The 12,296-nt window shown below is 43.9% G+C and overlaps 1 protein-coding gene across 5 annotated transcripts in view; it reads right to left on the bottom strand.

Moving 5' to 3' along the window:
- LOC115193594 (1-phosphatidylinositol 4,5-bisphosphate phosphodiesterase epsilon-1) overlaps positions 1-12,296 on the bottom strand; it is a 37,197-nt gene that overhangs the window by 23,500 nt on the left and 1,401 nt on the right. For 4 of the 5 annotated variants that reach the window (XM_029752390.1, XM_029752389.1, XM_029752385.1 and 1 more), the window contains one exon: positions 10,808-12,248. In XM_029752390.1, the coding sequence (XP_029608250.1) occupies positions 10,808-12,019 (1,212 nt within the window). In that variant the 5' untranslated portion in view covers positions 12,020-12,248. The remainder of the gene's footprint in view (positions 1-10,807; positions 12,249-12,296) is intronic. The other variant, XM_029752387.1, reaches the window with a different exon arrangement.

The following is a 12,296-nucleotide window of genomic DNA, read 5'->3' as shown; positions in this document are numbered from 1 at the left end:
AAGGAAGAGATGATAGGATAGAAGAGGAGTGAGTAGTGGGAGAGAGAGAGTGGAGATTGCGACGGCACATGACCATCTGGGTAGGGGCTGAGTGGTTAGGGTTGGAGGAGAGGGAGACCATCTGGGTAGGGGCTGAGTGGTTAGGGTTGGAGGAGAGGGAGACCATCTGGGTAGGGGCTGAGTGGTTAGGGTTGGAGGAGAGGGAGACCATCTGGGTAGGGGCTGAGTGGTTAGGGTTGGAGGAGAGGGAGACCATCTGGGTAGGGGCTGAGTAGGTAGGGTTGGAGGAGAGGGAGACAGAAAAGGAAACAAAGTCGTGATCAGAGACCTGAAGGGGAACTGCAGTGAGATTAGTAGGCAAACAGCCTCTGGTAAAGATGAGATCAAGAGTATTGCCTGCCTTGTGAGTTGGAGGGGATTGGGAAAGGGTGAGGTCAAAAGAGGCAAGGAGGGGAAAGAAAGTTGGAAAGAAATTAAATGAAGGCAGACGTCGGGAGTACAAAGAGTGGTGAGCTATTGTCCGGAAATGAATTTATCAAGGTGTCAAGCTCATTGAGGAACTCTCTAAGAGCAAGTGGTGGGCGATAGATGAGATCAATGTTAAGCTTGAGCGGACGAGTGACAGTGAATTCAAATGAGGAGATGGACACGTGAGTGAGGGAGGAAATGTGAGGGAGAAAAAAAATCTCTACTTAGGAGAAATGAGCAGCCCTGTGCCACCACCACGACGACCAGATGCTCTCGGACTATGAGAGAACACATAGTCAGATGAAGAGAGAGCAGCTGGAGTAGAAGTGTTCTCTGGGGGATCCATGTCTATGTCAGGGCCAAAAAGTCAAGGGTCTGAAGCGCAGCATAGGCTGAGATGAACTTGACATTCTTGACCGCAAATCAGCAGTTCCAAATGCTGCCAGAGACCTGGAATTCGACATGGGTTTTGCGTGCAGGGTACACTAAATTAGAAGGGTTGCAAACAAGAGGTGGGGAGTGTCTGTAAAGCCTACAGGGAAAGGTGCGAACAGGTATAGAAAACACACACAGTTGCCAAACCTACAAAAGAGCAAAATGAGATCATCAGAAAATAACTAGGTAAGATACAATCTGTGCCCTTGAGACAAGGCCACATTGGTAAGAGCCAAAACCCTGGGTCGTATTCATTAGGGAACAAACGGAAGACAATGGACTGAAACGGGGAGGGACTATACTTGGAATTGTCCAATAAGAACAGCTTGTTTTTGTTTTCTATTTCAAAATGTTTTCCCTTAATGAATCTGACCCAGCATGCACTGCGCTGGACCAGAGGCTTCCATAGATGTTAAGAGAATGGCTGTCAATGGACCTCATTTGTCAAATGATTGTATCATCAAATCTGGTCATCTTCACTCAAAGCTCAGGATTTTGGTCGATTTGAAGATGATCATAGGGTGCAACGCAATTGTCTATAGTGGTGTCCTCCCTCATCTACACTACATTCTGTACTGATCATAGGGAAGGTGAGAGCGATATCTTCTTAGTATTTGCATATACCAGTTGGACTGGTCCAGTCCAGTTCTTTTACATCAGAGAAGATGAATGCAGGAGATGAGGAGAGGAAGCCTTGGTTATTTAGTGTTGTTGTTATATGTGGTCTTGTACATTTGTAAAGTTTCAATATAAAAACATATCTAGTAAGTTCTAGGCCTACTTCCCATTCAGCTTGTTGCTAGTAATGTACAATCAGGGTTGGCGAGTAACGGATTACATGTAAGGGATTACAAAAAAAACGCTAACTGTAATCCGTTACGTTACCAGAAAAAATATTGTAATCAGATTACAGATACTTTCGAAAAAAAATCTTTGACACATTTTTTTGCGAAAGAAAAATCTTTGACACTTCTCTGTTTTCTCAATGACATTCAAATCAGAATTGAAAAAAGGCGCAAATTTAAGTTTGTTATTTGTTATTTGTTTCTGGACATTTTGAGCCTGTAATCAAACCCACAAATGCTAATGCTCCAGATACTCAACTAGTCCAAAGGCCAGTTGTATTGCTTCTTTAATCAGAACAACAGTTTTCAGCTGTGCTGTCATAATTGCAAAAGGGTTTTCTAATGATCAATTAGCCTTTTAAAATGATAAACTTGGATTAGCTAACACAACGTGCCATTGGAACACAGGAGTGATGGTTGCTGATAATGGGCCTCTGTACGCCTATGTAGATATTCCATTAAAAAATCTGCCTTTCCAGCTACAATAGTCATTTACAACATTAACAATGTCTACACTGTATTTCTGATCAATTTGATGTTATTTTAATGGACAAAAAAATGGTATTTTCTTTCAAAAACAAGGACATTTCTAAGTGACCCAAAACTTTTGAACGGTAGTGTATATATATATCCATTGATTGTTGAAGAATGTAATTTATAAATCCCTCATGAGCTTAGTTCAACTGTCATACTCCATGAGAACCCCAAATATAAGCTTGTTTTATTCCAATGTTCGTAAACATTGTAAATGTAAACAAACACTGTATAGCCTCATAACATGGGGTTAAAACAATGTTATATCATGGATGGTCAGTCCTTGCTTCCATAGCTCTGTATTAATATGAGAGTAGTTACATTTCTCCTGGCCCATCCTTCAGCTTTTAACCAAAACAGAGGCTGGGCATCCGTTTTGTTATTGTTACATCTGTGGATTTTCACTTTAAACAGCTGTATATTATCAATATATCAAAGTGTCACCAACAAACAGGTAAAAAATAGGCAAATGCAGCATATGGCATTCATTTTTTACATGTAAATAGCACTTTTGAGCACTTTTCAGTAGTGCTCAAAGCATGCCCTTCCATGAGTGCAGCATTTCTTTTTCAACTCGAATCAATGAGCCGAAATCAGTCCTCCATGACAACAAAATCATAAACATCGAGGAGGGGTGGCTAATATAAGGGTACAAGGTGAGACCCAGGAGGCAGATGGTAGAGCTCCGATATATATTATAACAAAGGGAGTAGGCAAAGGCAGGTTGGGGACAGGCGAGAGTTCATAAACCAGGTCAGAGTCCAAACAGTACCAGACGATAGGCAGTCTCGAGGTCAAGCCAGGCAGGGGTCAGAAACCAGATCCAAGTCCAAAACAGTACAAGGGGATAGGCAGGCTGGTAGTCAGAACAGGCAGAGTGGTCAGGCAGCGGGTTCAGAGTCAGGACAGGAAAGGGTCGAAACCAGGAGGACTAGAAACAAACAGAGACTGGGGAAAATAGGAGCAAAGAAAACCGCTGGTTGACTTGGCAAACAAGATGAATTGGCACAGAGAGACAGGAAACACAGGGATATATACACCGGGGATAAAAAGCAACACCTGGAGGGGGTGGAGACAATCATAAGGACAGGTGAACCAGATCAGGGTGTGACAAATAAGTCCTTCGTTTTTGGGTCATGCTCAGGTAAAACAATTTGGCTAATCTACTTCCATATTTCCAAGTCCTATTCTTGAAGATCAAGGGGTATAACATTTATTGGAATGACTGGAATTCTGATATTGGTTTTTAATGTAAAGATATAATTGAATCGTATGTATTAGAAAGTGGTGGTATAGAAGAAGCCTACATAACCAACCCATAATGTAAAATTGAACATCCATATATGGCCAGCTATATAAACTTTAACATTGATTTATCCTGAAATAGATGTCATTCAATTGGCAACATACATTGTCTTCTTCTAATACCTCTTAAGGGGAAAGTAATCTAAAAGTAACTGAATGTAATCAGATTACGTTACTGAGTTTGGGTAATCCAAAAGTTGTGGCTCAGTTGGTAGAGCATGGTGTTTGCAACGCCAGGGTTGTGGGTTCGATTCCCACGGGGGACCAGTATGGAAGAAAAAAAATTATGAAATGTATGCATTCACTACTGTAAGTCGCTCTGGATAAGAGCGTCTGCTAAATGACTAAAATGTTAAATGTTACTGATGACAATTTTGGACAGTAACTGTGACGGATTACATTTAGAAAGTAACCTACCCTACCCTGTGTACAATGATTTATAGGCCTAAACCAATAATGAAAAATTGTTTCTGTCAAATAGTAATAAATGTTTATTACCACCTGTAAACTAAACTGTCTATCAACAACTGATAAGCTCTTTACGACCCCTTCAGAAATGATACATTCAATGTTCAGTGTTACTCAAATACCTTTCATACTGTATATGGCTTAAAACTCATGTCAGTTTATACATTTCTATGTGTTTAAATGAAATGAATTCGAAACCACATATTTAGTCAAGTGGGACGAGAGAGAACACCCTAATACGTTTCATCTTGATGGTCTGTAGCTGTTCAGGCAATTTAAAGGATTGATTGGGGACTTATTTGTGGAGGAATGTAACTTGTTTTTCTGGGTGATTTGTGATGTTTTATTTGTGCTTACCATGACTGTGTTTTTGTATTTTAATGTGTATATACAGTATATATATATATATACACTGCTCAAAAAAATAAAGGGAACACTTAAACAACACAATGTAACTCCAAGTCAATCACACTTCTGTGAAATCAAACTGTCCATTTAGGAAGCAACACTGATTGACAATACATTTCACATGCTGTTGTGCAAATGGAATAGACAACAGGTGGAAATTATAGGCAATTAGCAAGACACCCCCAATAAAGGAGTGGTTCTGCAGGTGGTAACCACAGACCACTTCTCAGTTCCTATGCTTCCTGGCTGATGTTTTGGTCACTTTTGAATGCTGGCAGTGCTTTCACTCTAGTGGTAGCATGAGACAGAGTCTACAACCCACACAAGTGGCTCAGGTAGTGCAGCTCATCCAGGATGGCACATCAATGTGAGCTGTGGCAAGAAGGTTTGCTGTGTCTGTCAGCGTAGTGTCCAGAGCATGGAGGCGCTACCAGGAGACAGGCCAGTACATCAGGAGACGTGGAGGAGGCCGTAGGAGGGCAACAACCCAGCAGCAGGACCGCTACCTCCGCCTTTGTGCAAGGAGGAGCAGGAGAAGCACTGCCAGAGCCCTGCAAAATGACCTCCAGCAGGCCACAAATGTGCATGTGTCTGCTCAAACGGTCAGAAACAGACTCCATGAGGGTGGTATGAGGGCCCGACGTCCACAGGTGGGGGTTGTGCTTACAGCCCAACACCGTGCAGGACGTTTGGCATTTGCCAGAGAACACCAAGATTGGCATTTTCACCACTGGCGCCCTGTGCTCTTCACAGATGAAAGCAGGTTCACACTGAGCACATGTGACAGACGTGACCGTCTGGAGGCGCCGTGGAGAACGTTCTGCTACCTGCAACATCGTCCAGCATGACCGGTTTGGTGGTGGATCAGTAATGGTGTGGGGTGGCATTTCTTTGGGGGGCCACACAGCCCTCCATATGCTCGCCAGAGGTAGCCTGACTGCCATTAGGTACCGAGATGAGATCCTCAGACCCCTTGTGAGACCATATGCTGGTGCGGTTGGCCCTGGGTTCCTCCTAATGCAAGACAATGCTAGACCTCATGTGGCTGGAGTGTGTCAGCAGTTCCTGCAAGAGGAAGACATTGATGCTATGGACTGGCCCGCTCGTTCCCCAGACCTGAATCCAATTGAGCACATCTGGGACATCATGTCTCGCTCCATCCACCAACGCCACGTTGCACCACAGACTGTCCAGGAGTTGGCGGATGCTTTAGTCCAGGTCTGGGAGGAGATCCCTCAGGAGACCATCCGCCACCTCATCAGGAGCATGCCCAGGCGTTGTAGGGAGGTCATACAGGCACGTGGAGGCCACACACACTACTGAGCCTCATTTTGACTTGTTTTAAGGACATTACATCAAAGTTGGATCAGCCTGTAGTGTGGTTTTCCACTTTAATATTGAGTGTGACTCCAAATCCAGACCTCCATGGGTTGATAAATTGGATTTCCATTGATTATTTTTGTGTGATTTTGTTGTCAGCACATTCAACTATGTAAAGAAAAAAGTATTTAATAAGATTATTTCATTCATTCAGATCTAGGATGTGTTATTTTAGTGTTCCCTTTATTTTTTGAGTAGTGTATATAGCTTGGGTATAATGTGTATATTATGTTGTACATACAGGGCACATTTGTAAAAGAGACCTTCAGTAGGTCTCAATGTCTTAAATAAAAAATATGTTTTTGTCAAATTGTGGAAGGTTGCTGCAGATGTTGGCCGTGAACCTGATACACTTAATCCAAATGTGTACAGTCTATACATTGGCTAGAAACTATTCTGCCATATTACACCAAACCAGGGATACACATCCCTCTGCAATAGAATCTTGTTAAGGTTTCGGTATCACTTCAGCCATCCATAGAGCCTTTCATAGACTATAACACTACAGCACTTGTCACAAGGATGCATGTAATATACTGTACTGCATGTTTGTAATGAAACCATCTGAAATGATAGTTGTGCCACAAGATCATGTATGGAACTGTTGTAACACTATAAGATATACTGCCACAGGCAACACTCTGCCTATCTTGTAGGGTTTTACCAAACAGTTGAACAGAGTCAAGCTGTCTGAAGAGAGACAAATAGGACCCACATTTACCATCAGGAACACAATCATACTCTACCGTGAGCGGTCATCACTGATACGAATAACTAAGATGATAGTATGCATCATTTGATAGAAAAGTCAGTTAAGTACTAGTGCTACTGCGTTCATTGAATAAACCATCTGAATGACAGAGAAAATATATTTTGACTTACATTAGAAAATCATGCCTAATGTAATACAGCCTCCACAATTACAGAAAGTCAGTAAATCTGCAATAGCCATGTCACGTCCGTATGTTCCAGTTTGTAGAGAGAGGAAGAGAGGAGAGAGATATGTTTGAGACAGAAGAGAAAGAGCATGTCTGAAACCTAAGAGGAGAGAGAGGGAGGGGGGGGCAGCTCCCCTTATATGGTTAGGGAGACTTTACATCAGTAAGAGGAGTTATTAGGAGAACATGACCCTTCTATATAAAACACATCACCGTTGCTCTTCTACTCTAACCACTGCAGTTTGGGTGATGCGTGAAAATCTCTTTATTGTGTAAACAAAGCCTTATGCTATCACGTTAGGTCGGCAGTGAGTGCACTCAAGAGAAGACTCACACAGGACACACATAGGCATGCACACACACGCACATGAAAATCACTCCTTAGCCTGAAATGGCCCGCAAGAGCTAGCTTTTCCGTGGTGCGAATGAGAAGACGCATCAGGAGGATGATTACGTGTGTTAGCAAGGCAGGGGTAATGGGTTCGAGCCTTGGTATGAGCCGACTCAGGAGGAAGCGGTACCCGCTAAGCAAGCAGCGAGGTCCTTTACACACACACACACACACACACACACAGTTACCAATCACATTGTTTATTCAATTACCATGACTGCTATTTTAAATGGCAATTTTTTCCCTTCATGAGCTGATTTTCCTCTCTGAAATTCCCTGAATTGTCTTCATCCCTGACCCACACTAATGAGTTCAGTCAACCTTGAAATTACCTCTTTTAACCCTGATCACTGAAACAGATTCTGGTATTATTTTCTACAGAAATGACTTAACAAGGATCTTAGAGTCTTATTTTCTGCTGAGACCACGGTGGTTCAATACAAATACCTATTGTACAACAACAGTTGCAGTTCATTTCATCTCTTCGGCTGTCAGTTCAATCGGCCATGCAATTTATTTTCAAAAGGAGAGCAATTCATTTACCCTAATTCAAATAATAAACTATTTATTACAGACTATAATTTATTGGTAATTTGAATCAGGTGTGTTATTGCTTGGACTGGAGCAAACATCAGTGTTGTCCAGATTAGATTGGACACTTCTCTGTGCCAAGGGTTTAAGAGAGCAGTAACAATTTATATCATACCACTAGGTGGCAGTCTAATCCACTGTATTATTACCAGCAGCGTACAGTCTATTGCTGCTGCAGAATAAGTACTGAATGAGAAGGTCTGCAGTCCATTCTCCAAGGTTTACTGACTTCTAAAGGGGCAATCTGTGATTGGTAAATACTTTTCTAAAACATTTGTCTCCAAAAGTGGCAGGGGGCCCACTTTGTTGTCGTTTGAATCCCAGACTAGACTGCATCATAACCCTCTCTGAGCTCATGCCACTCCTCATTCCCCCTTTTAGGAATGTACTCATAACATTCCCCCTTTTAGGAATGTACTCATAACATTCCCCCTTTTAGGAATGTACTCATAACATTCCTCCTTTTAGGAATGTACTCATAACATTCCCCCTTTTAGGAATGTACTCATAACATTCCCCCTTTTAGGAATGTACTCATAACTCTTTACTGTGTTGGACCACTGTACACACTGTCATGTTTTAACAACTTTACATGAAAGAATTGAGGATAAAACACAATAAAGCCCAAAGGCATTTTTCCATTGGGGTCCTGAGAAAATACATTTCTTAAAAGTCAACACAGACATCACCATCTTCTCATGATTCCTGGTGAAGGTGTAAAGAGGACTGAAGACAGACCATCCCCCTCATCTCTCATGATTCCTGGTGAAGCTGTAAAGAGGACTGAAGACAGACCATCCCCCTCATCTCTCATGATTCCTGGTGAATGTGTAAAGAGGACTGAAGACAGACCATCCCCCTCATCTCTCATGATTCCTGGTGAAGCTGTAAAGAGGACTGAAGACAGACCATCTCCCTCATCTCTCATGATTCCTGGTGAAGCTGTAAAGAGGACTGAAGACAGACCATCCCCTCATCGCTCATGATTCCTGGTGAAACTGTAAAGAGGACTGAAGACAGACCATCCCCCTCATCTCTCATGATTCCTGGTGAAGGTGTAAAGAGGACTGAAGACAGACCATCCCCTCATCGCTCATGATTCCTGGTGAAGCTGTAAAGAGGACTGAAGACAGACCATCCCCTCATCGCTCATGATTCCTGGTGAAGGTGTAAAGAGGACTGAAGACAGACCATCCCCCTCATCTCTCATGATTCCTGGTGAAGCTGTAAAGAGGACTGAAGACAGACCATCCCCTCATCTCTCATGATTCCTGGTGAAGCTGTAAAGAGGACTGAAGACAGACCATCCCCTCATCTCTCATGATTCCTGGTGAAGCTGTAAAGAGGACTGAAGACAGACCATCCCCTCATCTCTCATGATTCCTGGTGAAGGTGTAAAGAGGACTGAAGACAGACCATCCCCCTCATCTCTCATGATTCCTGGTGAAGGTGTAAAGAGGACTGAAGACAGACCATCCCCTCATCGCTCATGATTCCTGGTGAAGCTGTAAAGAGGACTGAAGACAGACCATCCCCTCATCTCTCATGATTCCTGGTGAAGCTGTAAAGAGGACTGAAGACAGACCATCCCCCTCATCTCTCATGATTCCTGGTGAAGCTGTAAAGAGGACTGAAGACAGACCATCCCCCTCATCTCTCATGATTCCTGGTGAAGCTGTAAAGAGGACTGAAGACACACCATCCCCTCATCTCTCATGATTCCTGGTGAAGCTGTAAAGAGGACTGAAGACAGACCATCCCCCTCATCTCTCATGATTCCTGGTGAAGCTGTAAAGAGGACTGAAGACAGACCATCCCCTCATCTCTCATGATTCCTGGTGAAGCTGTAAAGAGGACTGAAGACAGACCATCCCCTCATCTCTCATGATTCCTGGTGAAGGTGTAAAGAGGACTGAAGACAGACCATCCCCTCATCTCTCATGATTCCTGGTGAAGCTGTAAAGAGGACTGAAGACAGACCATCCCCTCATCTCTCAGTTCTCTCTAATCATCCTTATATGACAGGTTCTTCTTTCAATAGGCTGTGACTGTTTTCACCTACTCTGGGTCTACCTACCAAACAATTACCACAGGTTGAAGCCATAAGTAGGCCAAGTATGCAAGTTGTTCCTTTTATTTCTCCTGAAGCTTGATGTTTTTGACTCGGCAGTACCTTAAAAACAAACTCTGGAGCGTGAGTGCTTTGTTTTCCACTGACTGTATTTGTTTTGCATTGTTGAGATTGTAACCATCTGCCAAGAGATTGTGATGTAAGGGTGTAGCCTAACTTTTCCATTGGGTGTGTACCCACTAGTGCAGAGCAGCCCAGACGCTGTAGCTGTGTCGCAAATGGCACCCTATTGCCTTTATAGTGCACTACTTTTGACTAGGGCCCATACTCTGGTCAAAAATAGTACACTATATAAGGAATATGGTGACATTTGAGACGCACGTCTATAATACAGGCCTCTAGTGTTCTACTTAACTTAACCACCCCTCCCCTTTGCTCTCCTACTCGGCTGCCCCAACCCCCATTGCCACTGCAGCGCAGTGAGTTTTGGCTGCAGGTTGGCTTTTATTGGGATGACTCATGTACTGGAGGCAGCTCTGCAGAGAAGTCACTACAAAGTCATGCAATCAGATGTGAAACCTAACCCTAACCTTAAGCAAACTGATAACCTTATGCCTAACCCTAACCTTAAATTAAGACCAAAAAAGGAACAACAACAACAAATTCATACATTTATTTTTACATTGCCACTGGCCCATCTAGTGGAAATCACTCAGCTATGCCTCCAAAACAAGATTTATCCCAAAATACGTCAACCTGAGTTTTGGCTCAGACTACATAGTGTAGCACTGTATCATTTTTTTTTTTTACACACGTTTCCTTTCTGAAACACGCCGTGCATGTGTTTGTGTGTGTATGGTCTAGGTGTGTGTAGTCCAGTGTAGTCTAGGAATTTTCCAAAGTAGTTTTAAAGTAAAAGTGACACTGTTTTGCTCAATGGAACCATTAAAGCCAACTGCGTATATGCTCTTACCTCAAATAACAAGTCTCCTGTTTTTCCAAGGAGAAGTTTACACACTTGCAGATGTAGACTCTGAGAGGTTGAACTGTCTCCACTGTATCCACTCAATCGGCTGTATCCACCAGAAGTTTGGTGGTCATCCTCATCCCACACCTGGAGGGGCTCCCTTCTGCAGACAGTGTTCCACACCTCCTCACCGATCCTCCCTGTGGGTAACGTCCTGATGATAGCCCTGGTTCCTGTACACATCGACTTCTTCACCCTCTGGTTTTCCCTCAAGAACCTACGGACCAGGACCGTCGAACGCTCTTGCGTATTATATGAAAAGTTATCCTCAGTCTCGCAGTCAAATCCTAACCCATTGTCTGAGGCCATCTTTAAAGCCGTGGGTCTTTTGGGAGGGCTGGTGGGAAGGAGTGCCAATGCAGAGCACATTTTAGTTTCGGCTTTGCCCCCTGGGCTGATGTGCCCATCTCTGAGTCTATTGGCAAAGCTGGTGTCGGCGACTGTTGATGATGTCACCTCCTCCACCAGACAGAAGGCGAAGCTGCCCGTAGTGACTCCTGGGGAAGATGGCACGGAGGACATTGAGGATTCTGAGCCTGACACCTTGCCCCCTACAGCCTCCTTGCCTCTATCATAACCTAAGGAGGTACCAGGGTAGAGCAAGCCCTGAAACCAGTTCTTGTTACTGCCCCCACCTGATAGTGTCCTTGCATTACACAGAGGAGACAACTCCTGTGACTCCAACTCCATGACACTCCTGCGTACATCTGTGTCGCGATGCACTACAGTACCTACAATGCTCTGTGTAACATATCCTGTTTTATCAGCTGTGTATGTCTGAGGTGAAATCCCTGCTCTCTGGACTGCAGTGTTACTGTCAGGGTCCTTGCAAACGTCTGTGATCTGGCTGCAGCACAGTACACAAGGCCCAAGGGCCTTCCTGGGGCCTGCGTTACAGCAGCAACCTGAAGGTTTACTGGCAGGTACTGTCACACACTCTCTCTGCCTCGATCCAGCATCCAGAGACTCCACTGCACGGCAGCCATTGCTGGACTGTTTATCCGGTAGTGGTGGCGGTGCATCTGTGTTATCAGACTGGAGTTGAACTTTAACTCTCTGCTGGTCCCCATGTGAGCCCCTGGGCCTCACAGTCCCATGATCTATCTCCTTGGCACATGTCTCTGACCCATCTGTGTTGCTGGTAGAGAATTCCTCCATCTTGCTGGCCGGTCTGCCTGTCTGTGTCTTCCTCCTTGTCGGTATTCAGAGATGTCAGAGCATCTAGAAACAGAGGTGGGTGCAGGTGGAGTCCACAACAGCTGTGAAAACCAGGAGAGTGAAAGTATTTTGTCAATGCTGCATGTTGTTAAAGAGATGTGTCCCTCTGTGCACACTCAGAGATTAACTTTGCTGTTGTGCCAGCCAGGCAGGCACACCCCTCGTAAATCTGCAGGAGACAGCAGGAAAAGCCAAGTTAGATATAAAATGGCACTGG

The sequence above is a fragment of the Salmo trutta genome, chromosome 5 (genome assembly GCF_901001165.1).
Source record: "Salmo trutta chromosome 5, fSalTru1.1, whole genome shotgun sequence".
NCBI classification, from domain to species: Eukaryota; Metazoa; Chordata; class Actinopteri; order Salmoniformes; family Salmonidae; genus Salmo; species Salmo trutta.
The sequence above is the reverse complement of the archived record's forward strand: the minus strand, read 5'-3'. Positions and strand labels throughout refer to the sequence as shown.